We start from the raw sequence: 19029 nt of genomic DNA, 5'->3' as shown, positions 1-19029 counted from the left end.
ACCAGGCAGCATCTATAGGAAGAAGTACAGTTGACGTTTAAGGTCGAGACCCTTTGTCAGGACTAACGGAAAAAAGAGATAGTAAGAGATTTGAAAGTGGGGGTGGGAAGGGGAGACCAGAAATGATAGGAGAAGACAGGAGGGGAGGGATGAAACTAAGACCTGGGAGGTTGATTGGCAAAAGGGATACAAGGCTGGAGAAGGGGGAGTATCATGGGACGGAAGGCCTTGGAAGAAAGAAAGGGGGAGGGGAGCACCAGAGGAAGATGGAGAACAAGCAAGGAATTATTGTGAGAGGGAAAGAGAGAAAAGAAAAAAAAATAAATTAGGGATGGGGTAAGAAGGGGAGGAAGGGCATTAACGGAAGTTAGGGAAGTCAATGTTCATGCCATCAGGTTGGAGGCTACCCAAACAGAATATAAGGTGTTGTTCCTCCAACCTGAGTGTGGCTTCATCTCAACAGTAGAGGAGGCTGTGGATTGACATATTGGGATGGGACGTTGAATTAAAATGCATTTCGACATCAAAAATTGGGGATGGGGATCCCAATCACTAGGTTAAACTTGTTTTATCATCTCAGGATTTTTATCAGGTAAAGTTATAGAAGTTTGTGAAAAACACCCAGTCATTTGTATAACTAATACAATTTTCATATTTAACAGAATGGCTTCAGTCTTCCCTTTTCTCCGGTGGCTTGCAGACAAGTCAGATTCATTACAGTTACAATGAAGAGAAAGATGAGGACCATTGCAGTGCCACCACCACACCAGACAAGGCCAAACTGTATGTGCGGAATTTAACACTGGGTGATCACACTCAACCGTTCCTGCAAGCAATTGCAGACAATAACATTCAAGATCACAATGTAAAGGTATGTACTTAAACAAGCTTGGGAGGGTCATGAAAAATCTTTTATTGTTCCTGTTTCTACTCCGAAATGTATTAAAACTGCTGTTGCATAAAACTTGCAAAGAAAAATGGCACGAATTAAAGAAAGGTGAAATGTAAATCACCTTAATTTTAAGGTGATTGGAGGAAATTATGGGGGATTTCGGAAGTAAATTCTTTACACAGGGACTAGTGGGTGCTTGGAATGCACTGCCAGAGGTGGTGGTGAAAGCAGATACATTAGAAACTCTTAGATAGGCACATGATGATAGAAAAATGGAGGCCTATGTAGGAGGGAAGGATTAGATGGATCTTTGAGTAGGTTAAAAAGTTAGCAAACCATCTGGGCAAAATTACCTGAAGAAATGGCAAAGAATTTAAAATAGTAGCAAGCTGCTCATGTAGCTATTTGGAGGCAAAATGTCTATGCCCAATTACAGGTATTCAAAATCAGTCACTGTGTATAAAAATAGTTGTTATAGCTTCCTTTTGTCTTGGTGTGGCATTCCAGCACACTTGTGCCCCAGGCTTCCATTCTTCAAAGGTTCACTTTAAATTTCATCCCTTTATTCACGTTTTTGTTCCGTGTATCAAAATCTTTTCCTTTTTGCCTTTTCATTTGTATAACCCATACTGACGTTTTAGGAACTTTTATTTTTCTATTAAACATTTAAGTGGTGGTGTTGATGTTGCCATTGTGCCCCGAAACTGACCTCCATGAGCCATAATCTGTGATACCTTCAAAGCAACCATGTGGTAATTTGGGAATAGGAAATTGGGTGGGAGATGAGGAACGAGGAAACTAGTCTTAAATTGTTTTAAAAATGAATGTAAGATCAAATTCTTCATACGATTTTTGAGAAAATTGACACCATGTAATAATTTTTAAAGCAGGGGCTCTTAACTTGCCCTCCACAGATCTCTCAGTTAATGATAGGGGTCCATGGCATAAAAAAGGAACCCCTGTTTTAAAATATGTGATTTGAAGTGAATTTCTATATATTCTCCAAATCTTGAGTTGCTTCATTTGAATATTTTTGTTGTTTTATATTCCGTTTACAGGATTTCTTGTGCCAAATAGAACGCTCTTGTAAGCAGTGCCACCTGACAACACCAATCACCTTCCCTCCGGAGCATCCTGTAGAAGATGTAGGCCGGTTACTCATGTGTTGTCTTCTAAAGCACCAAGATTTAGGTTTGACCTTTTACTCATCCTCGGCTGTCTTTATTGATAATAGTTGTTTTTAGTAATTTACATTTTGAACTGTGGGTGAACTTGTAAGTTTCAGAAGCTTAAGCTACAATAATCTTTGAACAGAACTGGTGATCTAATGTTATTTCACTAAGTATCATGTCTGATTCAAGTAGTACTGCTGTCAACACTTTAGTCACCTTTTAGTTGGACATTGTTTGCAAAAGGCAGAGAGAGAGAATGTCATTGATATGGTTTAGCTTCCCAGAGATGTACTAAATTGATTCTAACTGGTAGATGCAAACATTTTAATTGTCCTTAGTTTAATTCAGATTTGCTGAAAGGAGAATGTGCTAAGAGATGTTCTGCTATGATTATTGTAAATGAAATGGTAATGAAAAATTGCTGATGGGAAGCAATCATGCTGGAATCATAACCTTTTGTGCTATTAAGAAATTCTGAACATGATACATGTAATATCCATGGAAATTTAGTTCTACTATCATCAAAGCAAATACTTAATTCTTTACTATCAGTACTGTTGGTTTCCATTGCCTCTCCTACACCATCAACCCAAAAGGAAGTTCATCCTGTCTTTCACAAGGAACAACATAAAAGGTTGTTCTTCATGTGGTCCCAAATTGCAATAAAGTCCTTTGGTGGAAGCAAAATTCCCCAAAGAGAAGCTACTTTAGCCTTTGATGTAGGGTAAACAAAAGAACTCTCACTGTTTCTATTCTGAGAAGTGGCAGGATGCAGAAACATTTAAAAGGATAAATTTGGAATTAAAACATCTTTTTCAATGAAAGAAAAGAGGAGGACTAATGAAAGTGCAGCTAAGAGACAGACTGGATGAGCCATGTGACACATTATTTTCATGTTCCATCTTCTACCAAAGATAAAAATGCGGGGTAGTAAAGTGAGTTGCAGAAATGGTGTAAACTGAATTAGTTTCTAGTGTACCAAATTTGAAATTGTTCACAAAGGCCAGCAGTAGAAAGGATTGAATTATTTTTAAATAAAGAGGAAAAGACATTGATAAGTAATATGATGTCCAATATTGGATAATTTCACATCCTCCTTCCTTCCAATATCTTTGAGTTGTTGACCTTGGCCACAATGATGTTGACAGCACTAAAATCAGGTTTTAAAATCTCCCAGAAAGTACTTGCTCACTGTTTGACTTGAGTGTAACGTGTACTCTTTTTGTTTTGCAAACTTGATTCAGGCCATGCAGCCTTGTCTGTTATCAATCAGAATGTCCTAGGAGTGGATCAGGGAAAGCTGAAATCTTTGCCTAAATCTGTAGGAGATGTTTGCCGGGTAGTATACCAAGCCAAGTGCTCATTAATAAAGGTAAATTTCATGTGCTTGTGCACAGCGCTGCTGCAATTAATTTTTACTCTGAAGGTGCTATCTGGGTAAATTGTCTTGCATTTAAATCTTAGACCCACCAAGAGCAAGGACGATCATATAAAGAGGTGTGTGCACCAGTAATTGAACGACTAAGGTTTCTGTTCAATGAGCTGCGGCCTGCGGTCAGTAATGACCTTTCTATAATGTCAAAACTAAAATTGCTAAGTTCATCTCCTCGGTGGCGCAAAATTACCCAGAAAATCATCCGTGAAAGAAGAAAGAAGAGAGGTATGTAAGATTAGAATCTATTCTTGGCAATTTAAAGCACCCCCTACCAAATGTTTAGTTTGAAGGCTGTGTAATGTACATTGTTAATGGAGAATACATGCTATAAATTTTGAAATGAAATGCAGTATTGGGAGGAAAAAGTGTTTCTGAATATAAGATCAACAAATGAAAGCAGTTAGTGTTGCAGCAATGATTTTATTTCTGTAAGGCCTGTAAATGTCTTTGAGGTGTGAACCTCTAATTTATTGTAGTAAAACTTTGATTTTCCAGTGTGTTTGGGACTTCTGTTTACAGGATTGGCAGATTTCTGGATTATTTTCATTTTTTATCTCATTGCTATTAATTAACTTTATAACATGTTAAACGGTATGATGATATATTTTCCAATGAGCCTTAAAAGTTGTTGGGCCCCAGTGGACGGAAAGGGAGTGTAGGAGTTGGGGCTCCATCTGATCTGTTAGAGGATGCCTGGGAACAGGGGCCCCAGAGAGTGGGAACTCAACGTGACAAAGAATGACCGATCAGCCCGATACCAGATTATAGGATTTCTGAATAGTTGGATTATCAGAGTTTTACTGTAATGTGAAGAAAAATTTCTAATTCAAGCACTGAGGCTCAAATACCAAACTAAAAATTAATTGAATATTAACACCTCAAAGAAACATCAAATGAGTACCTAAGTCTCAAGTTTGTTTTCTGGTCAAGTGTCACAATCAACTACAATCTTCTCACTTGAGATATGTTTCAAAGCTTTTTGTTGTTTCTAATTCAAATTGACGTAAGTTTTTTGACTGATGTAGTTTAATTTTTTTTAGAGTGAATTCCAGCTAAATCATATGAATTTTAATGACAATATGCTAATAAACCAAGTAAAAAGTTACTTCATGTTACTGCTTTAGCTTCATTTTCTGTGTTTTTTTTCTCATCACAACCCTTGGCACCCTATATGTAAAATATATATACTTGTGGCTTTCTTTTGGACATGATTTATAATACCTAAACTCTGTGGTGACTTAACAGTTCCAAAAAAGTCAGAATCGGCTGATGTGGAAGAATCAAAGATTGAAAATAATGAGAGTGATGTGGAAGATTCCTGTGTTGTACCTCTTAATCCTGGAGGTGTGGATAAAAAAGCCATTCCTGTGAAATCAAAGGTGACAGAATGACAAAGATTCTGATTTCATATGAAATGTATCTTTCTTTAAACAAAAACCTGAAAGCTTATTGTTATATTTAATGGACTTGGAAATCTGAGCTGTGAAGAATAAAAACAAATCATGATCATAATGTATTAGTATTTCCTCTATAACTTTTCGTATTTTACATTATATTTGATCGACTTCTTTAAATATTTCGCTTTCTTTGTTTATAAGAATTAAACTGGACAAATCTTTGCTTATTGCTTCTTCTGTATACTCGTCTCTTCATAGTGTACCTTTTAAGTTAGCGGTTCCCAGCCTGGGGCCCATGGACCCCTTGCTTAATGATGTTGGCTCATGGCATAAGAAAGGTTGAGAACCTCTGCTTTAAATCATGCTTGCTTGCTGTTTCTTTTGTAATTGGTTTATTATTGTCACATGCAGTGCAATCCAATGAAAAGCTTTTGTTTGCATGACATCCATTTAGTGCATTTAGGTAGAACAAAAGGAAAACACTACATTCTGTTACATAGAAAGTTCCCTTGTGCCCAGGAAATGTCCAAGTATTTTCCTCATACCCAGATAATGACTAAGTCTTATTGGAAACTAGAGATGTTGCAGTAATGAACAAACGTGTTTTTGACACTTTGCATTTTGAAATTTATTTTACTGAATAATATTACAATTTTAATTTGTATTTTTTTCACTGATGTAATGCAGGACAAATGGCAACCTCTCCTTTCATCTGTATCAAGTGTTCACAGATACAAATGGCTGAAACACAATGTTCAGAGCTCTTTTCCACAATCAGCATTAATGGCTAACATTGTTGACTTTGCTTTGAAAGAAGAGCCAATTGATGTGGAGAAAATGAGGAAATGTCTTTTGAAACAAGTAAGGCAGAATTGTGATGTAACTGACTAGAATATTGACAAGATTTCACATTCTGTCAAAGCTTCCCAACTTGACTGGTTCTTAATAACAATTGATCTGGTATTTTTATTTACAGTTGGAGAGAGCAGAAGTCCGTTTGGAGGGAATAGACACGATGCTGAAACTAGTTTCAAAAAGTTTCTTGCTTCCGTCAGTGCAATATGGCATATTGTGTGGGTGGCAAAGACTCATTCCTGAGGGAATAAATATAGGGTAAAACAACATTAATTTTCTGTATACACCTGGTTTATGTGAAAGTACATCGAAATTAAGAAACAGCATAGCAGCTGTTGGCAGAAGTGGCAATTTATTGTCATTCTATATTTCATCTAATGTTGAAAACCCTTCTTACTTTTTCTCAATTTTCTGATGCATACTTCTGCTTGCGGAAAAAAATTGCATTTTGTATCGTAATGTTTTAAAAATTAACTTGTTTCATTTAGTGGTTTTAATCAACCACAACCAGACAACATTATTAGTTTGGCTGTAAAAGTGCCTTTATTCCATTTCCATTTTAAGTTATGGCAATCTCCTTTGTTAAGATTTCTGTGACTTAATTCTGTAGCAAAAAGGGCTTGGGGAAGTGGGGCAAGATTACCATGGATTTAGGTGAAAATAACAGACATGAAGATATGGGAACAGGATGATGAGACAATCACATCAAGATCGAGGATCGACTTTATTTGCCATATACATTACAACTTTCTTGGTCAGGGCGTGACATGCATCAAAAACACCATTCAACAATTAGGAAGAATAAAACTATAAAAATTATGTTAGATGTTCAAATACAGATATTAGCATGGTTAGCCGCATTGAAGCTTTCTGTTTGTTTTCACCTCTGAATATTTAACATTATATTTTGAATTTGTCTGATAATTTCTTAACTGCTTCATGAGATTAATAATAAATTTTAAAACTAAATGTATTACTTAAGTATACTGTTTATAATGTATTGCTGTATAACATTTAAGTTAACGCTAAGTGCTTGTGTTTTAAGTTTTGTCACATTGTGACAATATTCTGAAATGAAAGTCCTCTCTTTAGTGAGCCTGTTTCAGACTGCTTGAAAGACGTGGATCGCATTCCGCCATTTAACCGTATGCTGCTTGAAGTTACTTTCGGCAAACTTTATGCCTGGGCCATTCAGAACATTCGCACCATGTTGCTGGATACACAACGAAGATTTGATGATCTAGGTATTTAAAGAGTGTAAAGAACTTGTGTTCCTTTCAGTAGTTAGTGCTATTCATTGCCCATTATGTGTTTACATATCAGCATTTAATAGAAATTTCTTAGAGGATTTGAACACTGAAATTCCTAAACAAGGAAATCTCAGTTTTTTGAAATTGTACATATTGTGGTATCCATATACCTGCTATACATGAAATTACTTAATTTCTTGAAGTTTTAAAGTTCCATAAATATTCAAAATAATTTGAAAGGCATAATTTTTTATTGGAGTGCCTTGAGAATTAGACCGGTACCTTGTTCTAGAACAAATATGTATGCTTGTTTACGCAATCATAAATTTATTACAGGCTTAGAGAAAAATATGATCATTCACAAGCCTCAGACCATTTCTCAGTGTCTTATCAGCCCTGTACATGTATGTTTGAAAACAAGTGTATGTTTATGACATAATAATCGAAGAAACAGAGCCTTAAGAGGAGACTGGTGTAGTTGCAGATCTCTAGGGAGAGAAATACCTGTCACATTCATAAGTTCATTTCTCCTGTCTAGAAAGAAGAGACTGCCAATATTTTTCAAAGATTGTGGCCATTTCCAGGCAGGGAAACAAATCTTATTATAATACCTACTGAGAGGTTTTCTTTTTGCCACAAGGAAAGGCTTTTCTGAGATCATCTATCACAATGGCAGTGCTTTGACTCTTTGCCAACTCTTGAAGCAATCCTACTCACTCCTTGTAACTCATTCTCTTACATGCCCTCCGATTTTCCCTGAAATATTTGGGACATTTGGTAGATGTTAATTAATTTCATAAACAGGACATCCCTTTGTTGTAGGAGGAAATTAAGCTATGTAGGGAAAATTCTCATGACCAAAATAATTGGAGTGAGATCATAATCCCTGTGCTTGCAAAATCCACTGGTAGGATAACAGAGATAATAAAAGTGTCTTCCTCCCCTAGCTATCCTCCCAGTTTGCTCCTTTGGGCAGGTCAGATTGCTTACATTCAACACCAAACTCCAAACATAGATTGGGAACTGTAGTCCAAATTTTTTAGAGCAAATTGAGTCAGGTTGATTAACCCCAACATTGCAACTTCTGTGCCGGATGTGATTCCTGCCAGTGGAGTGTTTTCCTTTGGATGTCCTTTGCATTAGTCCCCTCATCCCTTATCTCTGTCTCGTGTACTTTTTATTGTTTCAGTATGTCACCACCTATAATAGCTTTTAGGTATGTGTGGTACTGTACCTGTTGTGGCTTCAGCACTTTTTATTGAATGAGGATGGATCAACCCTCATTATGATTATAACAATAGAGTGAAAAATACACTTGACGATAATGTTGCGGTGGGGCTGCTGATGGTTGATAGTATCTCATTACTTCAGAGTTTATTCGTTTTCTGTTTTGTAATGACAATTTGGTGGCCTTCAGCCTCTCTGAGGATCTATCCTGGGCCGAACGTATTGATGCAGTACAAATGTTGGCACCAGAGTGGCTATATTTTGTTAGATATTTGAGGGTATTTGGTATGACACCAAATACACTTGCAGATTTCTGCAGATATACCGTGGAGAGCATTCAAACTGGCTGCATCACCGTCTATTTTGGGGGAGGGGGGTTTCACTGCACAGGATCAAAATAAGCTGCAGAAAGTTGTAAGCTCAGTCAGCCCCATCATGGGCAGCGGCCTTCAGCATCCAGGATATCTTCAAGAATCGATCCCTCAAAAAAGATGGCATGTTTCTATGTTTCTATCCACCATTAAGGACCCTCATCACCAGGATGTGTCCTCCTCGTTGCTACCATCAGGGAGGAGATACAGGAACCTGAAGGCACATACTCAATGATTCAGGAATAGTTTCTTCCCCTCTGCCACACGATTTCTGAATGGACATTGAACCCATGAACACGACCTCATTACTTTGTTCTCCTTATGCACTGTTTATTTAATTTATTTTTTAAAAATAAATGTACTTACAGGAATTTACAGTTTTTATTATTCTGTAATACATTGTACTGCTGCCATGTAACAACAAATTACACAATATGTGCCAGTGATACTAACCCGATTCTGATTCAGTGTACTCTCCAAGCCTGTGGCATATTAATGCCTCTGTGTAGACCGTCAAATAGGCCTCAGTTGCTTTGTTTGTTTTATCAGTGATCAACTTTATTCACCATATACATTTACACGTATTCAGACTTTGCTGTAGTGTGTTGGTGTGACTTGCAACAAAAAGCACCAACATGCAACAATTATGGAGAGTAAAGAATTATATAAAAATAAAGTTAGAAGCTAAAGTGCAGATTTGGAATAAAATGTGCTTAGATGAAATTTATACCTGAAATTTCCCCTTCCTTTTGCCACCAGTCATTGACTTGCCACCACCAATATGTGGGACAGCTGGAAGTAATTACCCCAGGCACAGAAGATAAAACCATATCTATGCTGCCAGATGTTTTCATGTTGTGTGCCATTACTGATAAGTTAGTGGAAATGCATCTGCTGGAGTGATAGTGAAATAGTCTGCAGTAATACGCTTGTTATCCAAGGCAGAAGCACCACATAAACTTGTAGTTGTGCTGGCATTAAGTTCATGAACTTTGATGCATTTGTTTTGAATAAGCAGCAAAACAACAAGATGTTCAAATTTACTACACAAACTACCATTTCTTTTTCAGTACATTTGTCTCTAATTCCCAACTGAAATTACTTCCCCAATACAAACAAAGAATTTACAGAGGCATCAGCAAAGCAATTTAACAAAATCACAATGGAAATTACAAAATCAGGTGACTAATTGTTTTCGAACCATAAGACGTAAGGGCAGAATTAGGCCATTCTGCCCATTGAGTCTGTTCCACCATTCCATCATGGCTGATTTATTATCCCTCTCAATCCCATTCCTGCCTTCTCTCTGTTACCTTTGATGTCCTGACTAATCAAGAACGTTTCAACCTTCCTTTTAAATATACCCAGATGCTTGGCGTCCACAGTTGTCTGTGCAATGAATTTCACTGATACACCACTCTCTGGCTAAAGAAATTCCTCCTCATCTCTGTTCTAATGGGACTCCTTGTATTCTGAGGCCGTGCTGTCTGGTCCTAGACTCCTCCACTATAGGAAACATCTTCTCCAAGCCCACTCTATTCAGTCATTTCAATAGTCTATAAGTTTCAGTGAGATCCACCCTCATTCTTCTAAACTCTAGCAATTATACCAATTCTTATATGGAATTGTGAACACAAAGTAAATATAACACAGTTTCAGAATTTTGGAGCACTACAACTGTAATGTAGTGGTGTCTTTTGAATGAATATTTCTTAACTTAATTATTTGCAATGGGGTCTTGGTCATTTGACTATTCAAATGGAAAGTATTTTAATGCAAGATAATTGCAAGATCAAAATAGTACTAATTAAAGCATTCTATTTTTAGGAGTGCAGTCTGTTTCTCTGCAAACTGTTACAAATGAGAATCCATCAGGACCAAGCCTTGGTACTGTTCCCCAAGCTCGCTTCCTGCTTATAATGATTAATATGCTAACTCTTCAGCACGGAGCCAACAGTCTGGGTCTTCTGTTGAATTCTGGTTTGCTCGCATTGACTCAAACAATTCTACGTCTGATAGGTCAGTAAAATGTAAACCCTGTGGTATGATTCTGTTTTCCAAGAACTTTCATTCTCTTTCACATATCTCATTAATTTGGTCTTCTATCTTTTTTTTTAATCTTTATAAAGGAAGATTGTTGACATATGTAACCTTAGCACAGTTTGGAGCCAATTAAAGTGGTTTATTGTTATATGAAGATGTATTGCTTTTTTTGCTAATAAAAGCAGATTTTGTAGCAATCTTCCATGAATAGTATCTGGGATATCAATTTATGAATTCTCCTCTTCCCCATACAGCTCTTGTTATTCCATTGTTTATAACCTGTGTCTTGTTTTTCTTTTCTCATAATGAGGAGTTCACCTTTATTCCTGCTTTCTTATAAGTATCTATAAACTGTTAGTACACTCTTTATCTCGAAACATACACTCAGTGACCACTTTATTAGTTCCACAATTATTGTGGTCTGATGCTGTAGCCCATGCACCACAGAGTTTGATGTCTTGTGCATTCAGAGATGCTGTTCTGCACTCTACTCTGTAACACGTAGTTATTTGAGTTACTGCTGCCTTCCCATCAGCTGGAACTAGTTTGACCATTGTTCTCTGACCTCTCTCATTAACAAGGCACTTTCACACATAGAGCAGCTACTTACTGGATGTTTCTTTTGTGTTTTGCACCATTCTGTGTAATCTTTGGAGACTGAGGTGTGTGAAAATCCCAGGAGATCAGCAGTTTCTGAGGTATTCAAACCACCCTGTTTGGCAGCAACAATTATTCCACGGTCAAAGTCACTTAGATCACATTTTTTCCTCATTCTGATGTTTGGTCTGAACAACAACTGAATCCTTGACCATATCTGCATGCTTTTATTCATTGAGTTGCTGCCACATAATTGGCTGTTTAGATATTTACATTAATGAGCAGGTGTACGTAAAGTGGCTACTGAGTGTATTTCCAGCTTTCACCTTGGAGTCAATTCAAGCTCAAATAAAAGCAATCTATCTCTTTCCTTTCCTCTCTTGACTCCTTAATTGTCAGTTGATAATTGATTTTTTTGTGCATTCTTGAGGCACTTGAATGGTCGGGTTAATTTGTAGGCAAGGAGAGAACCCTGGGGTCCTGTTGCAAGATAGTCTTAGATGGGGAAATTAAAATTTGGTAAGAGAAGTACTGGTTGTTTTGTAGGTGGTGCAGGTGCTATATAAGGAATCTTGAATGAATGTGATGTGTTTGATAAGGTGGCAAAGTCTAGAGGAAAAATGAAGAATGGCCTGAGGTGATGATGCAAAAGGGATTAATCTTGGTTCTCTAGGCAGAGTGGGAACTGAGTTTAAGAGATTTTGACATGGTATGTTTTGGGAAATGGGCGCAGTAGGATAAAATCATTTCACACCTCACTGTTTTCAACATACTAGGGTCTTTATAAAAATTTTGATTCCAGGTCTGTTATTGAGCTCCTTTGACTGTTTTAGCCTGCACAATATATTTTTTCCTTATTCTTCGGACAATTTGGATAAAAGTACACTATTTCCGAGCTGAATCTTGTTTTTCCGATAGTTTCATTATATTTTTGCCTTTCAATTGCATAATTTCCTTCTGACCTGTTCTATCAAGTTAGCCTTTCAAATGTATTTGTAAATATCATTAAAGTCCTTAAAAGTGTAGAAATTGTTTCCCAATTTTCACATAATTTCCTAAATTCCTTTCATGATCTCCTGACTGTTAAAATTTTGACTTTATCAAGTTCTAAAGCAGCCAGCTGCTTATATATTTTATGCATATGTATATTTTTTTTACTAGTATGTAGCCATCATTATTTTCTTATAGAAATTAGTATTTTTAAAAACTGCTTTCCTTTGGTATAAAACTTCGAGGAATGATAAATATTGCCTTCCAAAAATGACCTCATTACCAGTCTATCATTCAAAGAAGCGATTTGTACTTTCAGGAACAGGACCGTCCATATCAAAATTGGAAAGAAACAGATTTAAAGGTGGGGCTGTGTTGTGCGCATTCGGTAAGTGTGCACCTTAGGTATTATGGAAACATATGGATTTTAAAAATATGCAGTGCTTTTTGTTGCTGTACTAAAATTAAATTTATAAGATTTATTTTTGAATATAATCTCCTATGGTTTGTGGGATGGAATTAATATAACTGGGACGTCTGAAGTTTCTTTACCCTGGAATTTCAACTTGATTTGGTGTTCACCTTTATTACTTTGACTTTCATGTTGATAAAGTTTATCCTAGTGTTCTCTCAGGACAGATCTAGATCAGTGTAGCTGCTTTAACTTGGATGTTTTCTTATGAGGTTTAGCTTGAGACTATCCAGCAAGGTCTTTTCTTGCCCTAACACAGAAAGAAAGTTGTATATAATTGTATCTTGTAATTAATGTAAAATTGGGTCCGAGCTGTGTAGTTTTCTTGTAGTTGGATGATGGGAGGATGGAAAGAAGACTGTTGGAGTAGTCAGGTGATGAACATTGAAAACACTGGTTTCAATCTCAGAAGAAAATGAGGTTAAAACTCATCCAAGGGTATATATCAACCAAGCAATTTGATTGGTATAGAGATAATAGGAAGAGCAAAGAGGATTTGGAGAAGCCTGTTTTTTTAGAATTTGTAAGTCATTGTCAATGGCATTTCGATTAAAATATCTTCAGCTCTTTGACAGAAAGACATTGGAGAGGAGTTATGAGGTCCCATGTAGAAGCCTGCAAAGAGGAAGATCAGATGAGAAGATATTATTGTTTTATGCTAGAGTGTTATTTTCTGCTATAAGACTAAATATGATTTTACGCATTTTAGAGATCTAAGACTTCAAAAGTATCTGTGGCAGATGGGTCAGAGTGGAAAATAAAAACACAGTGAAATGTGGCTGAAGATGGAATGGCCAAAGGCCACAAAGGGTAGACTTATCTGAGCTGAAGTAAATGGAAGTCATTTTGAAAGGAAGAGAAGCAGAAGTTGAAGAAAGGGTTATCATTTAAATCATGGACCTTTATGCCATGGACCATTACCATTAAGCAAGGGGTCCGTGGACCCAAGGTTGGGGTCACCTGATTTGAATGGACAAAAATTGTAGAAAGATGCAAAACGAGGGATTTGAGAACTGTTTCTGAAGCACGCCACAGCATATATGGGCAGCAGATAATCGAGAAGGCTAATATAATGCTGGCTTTTGTTTCAAGGGGTTTAACTATAAAAGTAGGGAATCTTACTAAAAATGTAAAAGGTGCCAAGAAAACCACATCTACTGTACTGTGACAGTTTTGGTCCCTATATTTAAGAAAAGATATTATTATGGGAGATGGTTTAGAGAAGGTTTACTAGGATGATCCCAGATGTTATTAAAAGGTTGTTTTAAGAGAAAAGATTCAGCAGATTCATCAGGAGGACAGAAGAATGAGGTGTGATCTGATTAAAATATAAGATCAGTGACTATTGGAAGGCTAACTCTCTCTCTCTCTCTCTCTCTCTCTCTCTCCATAGGAGTTAGAACGACAGGGCATAGTTTCAGAATAAGAGCACACACATTTAAATCTGAGATAAGAAAGGATTTTTTTTCGTTTTAAAAGGGTTGTGAGCCCCTGAAATTCCTTTAAATTGACTTCTTGAATATATTTGAAGCTGAGATGTATGATTAATCAATAAACCAAGGTCATGATGATAGGATGTGAAAGTGAACTTGAATGTTGGATCGGCCATTATCTTGCTGTATAGTGAGGCAAGCTCGAGAAACACTGTTTGGTGTTATAGTCTGACATCGCTTACAGCTAACACAGAGCCCAGGAACAATAGATAGCTATCAGGAGGTTCGTGGAATAGAGTCAAAATAGCAAAATGTAGGTCATGGGGCAATGGTGAAAAAGAGGTAACTGAACCATTCATCTCTGTTAAATTCTGCAAGCTGGTTGAGCAATGGAATGAAGTTTCAGGATGCATTTACTCAGAGAAAAGAGAGCCTGGTATTATTTTTATCATCTGGCATGAGCCTTGAGTTATTAATGATTTTTACTCTTGAATGGGGGATCCTGAATGCTTCTTGCAGTTACGCCACTTCTAGAAATGAATAACTAAGCAAGGTTTCCTCAAGTGTAGTCTCCATGACCTTGTAACAAAGCTTTCATCTTGATAGAAGAGCTTTGCTAGTGACTACAGCTTTGGCTGTCTGAGACAATGACCTAAAGTAGAAGTGAAAGAATGGTTCAGGAACTTGATGCCACAGAGGTGTGGGAAATGAAGGACTATACATCTCAGCATTCGAATGTAAGAAACTGTGACAAGGATAGGTGCTAGTCAGAAGAGAGAATTGGTGCATATAAGGATTATTTTAATTTTTGCAAGGATGCAGGGAATGTGTGTTATAACCACAGGCCAAGGAAACTTTGAAGATAGTAAAGTGAAGAAGGTGTGCTGTAAATATTTGGCGAAATCCACAGGAGTTTGGGGCTTTAGAGTGAAGGAAGGGACCATTTACTGAAATAAAGATTGTCAATGAAATGGAGTTAAGTGCTGAAAGAAATTTTGATATTTCTGAGAGAGATAGTGTGGGACAATGTTTTAGTAATTTAGAGGTCAGGAGAGAAGCCAAAATGTAATTCTGAATAATCAAAGTGATGCAAGTATCACATAAGATGCTGGAGAAGCTCACCAGGCTAGGAAGCATTGGAAGTGAGAAATGGATATTTGGCATCTTGGGCTGAAACCCATTGCTGTTTGACTGTCTTTGGTAAAGAAAATGGTGGGACCATTTGTCAGGCAACTTTTGTTTAAGGCCAGGATAACCGTAATTTTATCAATATATTTTTTAAAAAAGAATTTAAACAAGCACTTGAACAGCCATTGTAATCATCTGTTTAAAAAAAAAATCTAGATTTGCACACATTAAGATATTTCTGATGTCTATCAATGAAGTTACCTCTCCTGAATATTAGGCCTGCTTTCTCTGATCAGAATCAATCTTACAATAAAAATGTATTTTTCAAACATGTAGTGTTGGTAGAGTGAAGGGGAAATAAGAATTTACTTCTAATTTGTTGATCATTTTTAAACAGGCTATGATGTAAAAGGAGCTCAGTGGATGACCTCTTGACCATGCTAAGCATGTTGCTTCCTTAAAGATATTATTTTCATCACCACAGACAGTGATGCAAATGAAGTGTTGACTGCCTGTCTGTTATTGACTAAACAATCAAGTTCTAAGGAAAATCAATGTTTATATTAGACCAATTAATCTAGTTCTTTAATGCAAGTCATTAATGTTTTTGTCCTAATCTCTTAATAGAAATGAATAGGCAAACAACACACTAGGTACCAACTCTTAGCAGCCCACCGAAAGACTACTTTGATTTTGCATGAAATGAAATGCTGGCAATGCCTTTGGTGCTGGATCTCCAGCTTTGTGTTGGTTTTCTGTTAAATCCGTCACTTAATCAATTCCCATGGGCTTTTGGCCATGGGTAGTCTTGGATCTTGTTATGAGGTTTTCCTAGCCACTGCCAAAAATGGAATCCATGTAGCTGCCCACCTCCATCCCATATCTAGCTTTCCACAGTTTGCAAATCAGATCTCGAATGATGCATGTGCTTTCAGGTAATCCTGTGAAAAGGTGGTAGCTGGGCCATTCCAAAGTCTAAAGAACTTCAGACTGCAAGGTCATTTGTTTGGGTTTTGTGCAGTTTTTTTTAATGATTTGTTACTTATTGTTTCTGTAAAGAAAATGAAAAATGCTCAAAAGTGACCATATCAAGGATACACTATTTGTGATAAATGTATTCATTTGTTTCTTGTCTCCTGGAGATGTTAAGAATATTATTTTGCAGGAAAGCAGATTTAAACTTAATATAGCTCCTTTTTCCTCCGAAGGTCCTGCTTCTGACAGTGGAGAGGATGATGTTGGTGTTTCTCTTCATGGAGCTTCAGCCACTGTTTTAGAGGAGTCAAGAAAGGAAACCACACCAGTTCCACTGCCTGTTTCTGGTCCAGAGTTAGCAGCAATGATGAAGATTGGGACTAGAGTCATGAGAGGTGTGGACTGGAAATGGGGGGATCAGGTACAGAGTCAAATTAATGTTGATTTATTTCAAAACTGTTATGTAACGGCCAATTCTAACTAAACCAAATTGGCGCTGCTGGCGACCCCCACAGATTTGTTATACTTGTATGATGCTCCCTGTGCGCCAATAATGATTGTTCTAAAAGCTGAAGATATATGTTTAATCCTTTATTAGCAATTAGCAAACATACAATCTTGAAGTGATAAAACTTAGCGTACCCGGGTTTAAGTTGAGCGTAATTGAGCGGTCAGCTGCAAACTGCCATGAACAAAGCGCAAATACGTAGCTTACTCTTTTCGCCCCCACTCACGTGACTAGTTATCATGATAAACATAATCAATGCGCAACACAGAATACAATGCAGATAGAGAACAGATGCATGGCTCCTACATATTATATTTGCCTAAGGTAGAAATTGTATTTCTTGAGTTTGTTTGTATCAGTTGGGCAAAGTAGAAAAGGAAAATTGAGTGTGCCTTTTTCTGATTCAGCTCTCAAACAACTATAGAGAGCATCATACATTGTGCTTACCCTGTATTTGTGCATATCTTAATTGGATGTATATGATCTGCCTTTGCATGCAGATTTGAAGTTCTTCTGCGAGTCCTGCTTCAATAGTGACTTTTGTGTTTGGCTCTGATAATACTTTGAAGCATAGCAAAACATCTATTTTGAAATTTTGGGAGCTTAACTTAGTATTTCGGGGTTTTGAATGTGATTAAAGTCTATCTGAGGAAGCTCATATTATAAACTTGAGTACCATTTGTATATTTATCATGTTTTTCATTGTTTAAAAGTTGATAGAACTTTTTCCAGTATGTAATTGCAGAATGCAAGCAGAACTATGATATTACTTGTGGTGAAACAAACAAACTTTTATCACTCCTGGTGTCAGTTTTTTGTTACCAGAAATTGATTTCCTTTTGTTTTGCTGTTTCATAATGCAAAGTACACAATAGGCAAAAAGAGTACAGTACTGTTAGAACAAATTATATTGATCAAAGATTTATTTATTATTAAAGTATACAACTCTGAAATTCTTCAATTCTCTGGGTAACCATGAAATCAAGAAAGAAAAGAAAGGCAGCAGGAACATCAACCCCCAAATCCCTCCTCCTGCACAAAAAAATGGAACAGACCCCCACCCCCACCCCACCAAATCCCTCCTCCCGCACAAAAAAATGGAACAGACCCCCACCCCCACCCCACCAAATCCCTCCTCCCGCACAAAAAAATGGAGCAGACCCCCACCCCCACCCCACCAAATCCCTCCTCCCACACAAAAAAAATGGAACAGACCCCCACCCCCACCCCACCAAATCCCTCCTCCCGCACAAAAAAAATGGAACAGACCCCCACCCCCACCCCACCAAATCCCTCCTCCTGCACAAAAAAAATGGAACAGACCCCCACCCCCACCCCACCAAATCCCTCCTCCCGCACAAAAAAATGGAACAGACCCCCACCCCCACCCCACCAAATCCCTCCTCCTGCACAAAAAAAATGGAACAGACCCCCACCCCCACCCCCCCAAATCCCTCCTCCCGCACAAAAAAATGGAACAGACCCCCACCCCCACCCCACCAAATCCCTCCTCCCGCACAAAAAAATGGAACAGACCCCCACCCCCACCCCACCAAATCCCTCCTCCTGCACAAAAAAATGAATAAAAACAGAACAGGCATGTTGATCTCCAAATCCCTCCTCCCACACAAAAAAATTGAACAAAGTGGATCAGGCACATTGACACCCCCCTCTCCCAAAATCCCCCTTCCCGAACCAAAAAAAAGAGAAGATTGGGCAAAATAAAAACACAGAATATAAAAGCTATAAGACTGAAAGATAGAGTATATATGTCAAATCTACATCCAAAATGCAGAAAAAAACCTGGGCAACACTCTCTGGACACTGCGGCAGGCTCTCCCCTCTCCAGTACAGAGCAACTGACTAAAAACTCTGAGATTAAGATAAATAAAAAGACAAGAACTCTTCACCCCTCATTTCACCACTTGCCCATCAGGTGCACTTAAATTTTTATTTAAGTAATAGAACAGAACAGTGCAGTACAGGCCCTTCAGCCTATAATGTTGCACATAAATAATTTTAAATTTAGACAACTAAAAGTTAAAGATAACTTTAAACTTTTAACTTGTGAAGTTTAGATATTAATAATTTGACTTAATATATTATAGAATGCATTTGGGAGGAAATCCAGAATAATACACAAAATGCTGGAGGAACTCAGCAAGTCTTCATCAGGTCTTGGCCCAAAATGTTGTCTGTTCATTCCTCTCCATTGCTGCTTCCTGACTTGCTGAGTTCTTTCAACATTTTGTGTGTGTTACTCTGCATTTAGTTGGCCCAGGGT

The 19029-nt window shown here is 37.4% G+C and overlaps 1 protein-coding gene across 7 annotated transcripts in view; it reads left to right on the top strand.

Moving 5' to 3' along the window:
• Nucleotides 1-19029, top strand: part of herc2 (HECT and RLD domain containing E3 ubiquitin protein ligase 2) — a 240637-nt gene that overhangs the window by 102491 nt on the left and 119117 nt on the right. For 3 of the 7 annotated variants that reach the window (XM_063054512.1, XM_063054511.1, XM_063054510.1), the window contains exons 26-36: nt 663-871; nt 1951-2083; nt 3309-3436; nt 3529-3724; nt 4745-4878; nt 5584-5757; nt 5873-6009; nt 6844-6995; nt 10427-10618; nt 12549-12617; nt 16453-16658. In XM_063054512.1, the coding sequence (XP_062910582.1) occupies nt 663-871; nt 1951-2083; nt 3309-3436; nt 3529-3724; nt 4745-4878; nt 5584-5757; nt 5873-6009; nt 6844-6995; nt 10427-10618; nt 12549-12617; nt 16453-16658 (1730 nt within the window). The remainder of the gene's footprint in view (nt 1-662; nt 872-1950; nt 2084-3308; nt 3437-3528; nt 3725-4744; nt 4879-5583; nt 5758-5872; nt 6010-6843; nt 6996-10426; nt 10619-12548; nt 12618-16452; nt 16659-19029) is intronic. The other 4 variants (XM_063054516.1, XM_063054515.1, XM_063054514.1 and 1 more) reach the window with 3 other exon arrangements.

This window comes from Mobula hypostoma, chromosome 7 (genome assembly GCF_963921235.1).
Source record: "Mobula hypostoma chromosome 7, sMobHyp1.1, whole genome shotgun sequence".
In the NCBI taxonomy this organism is placed as follows: domain Eukaryota; kingdom Metazoa; phylum Chordata; class Chondrichthyes; order Myliobatiformes; family Myliobatidae; genus Mobula; species Mobula hypostoma.
This window is presented reverse-complemented; position numbering and strand designations above follow the sequence as displayed.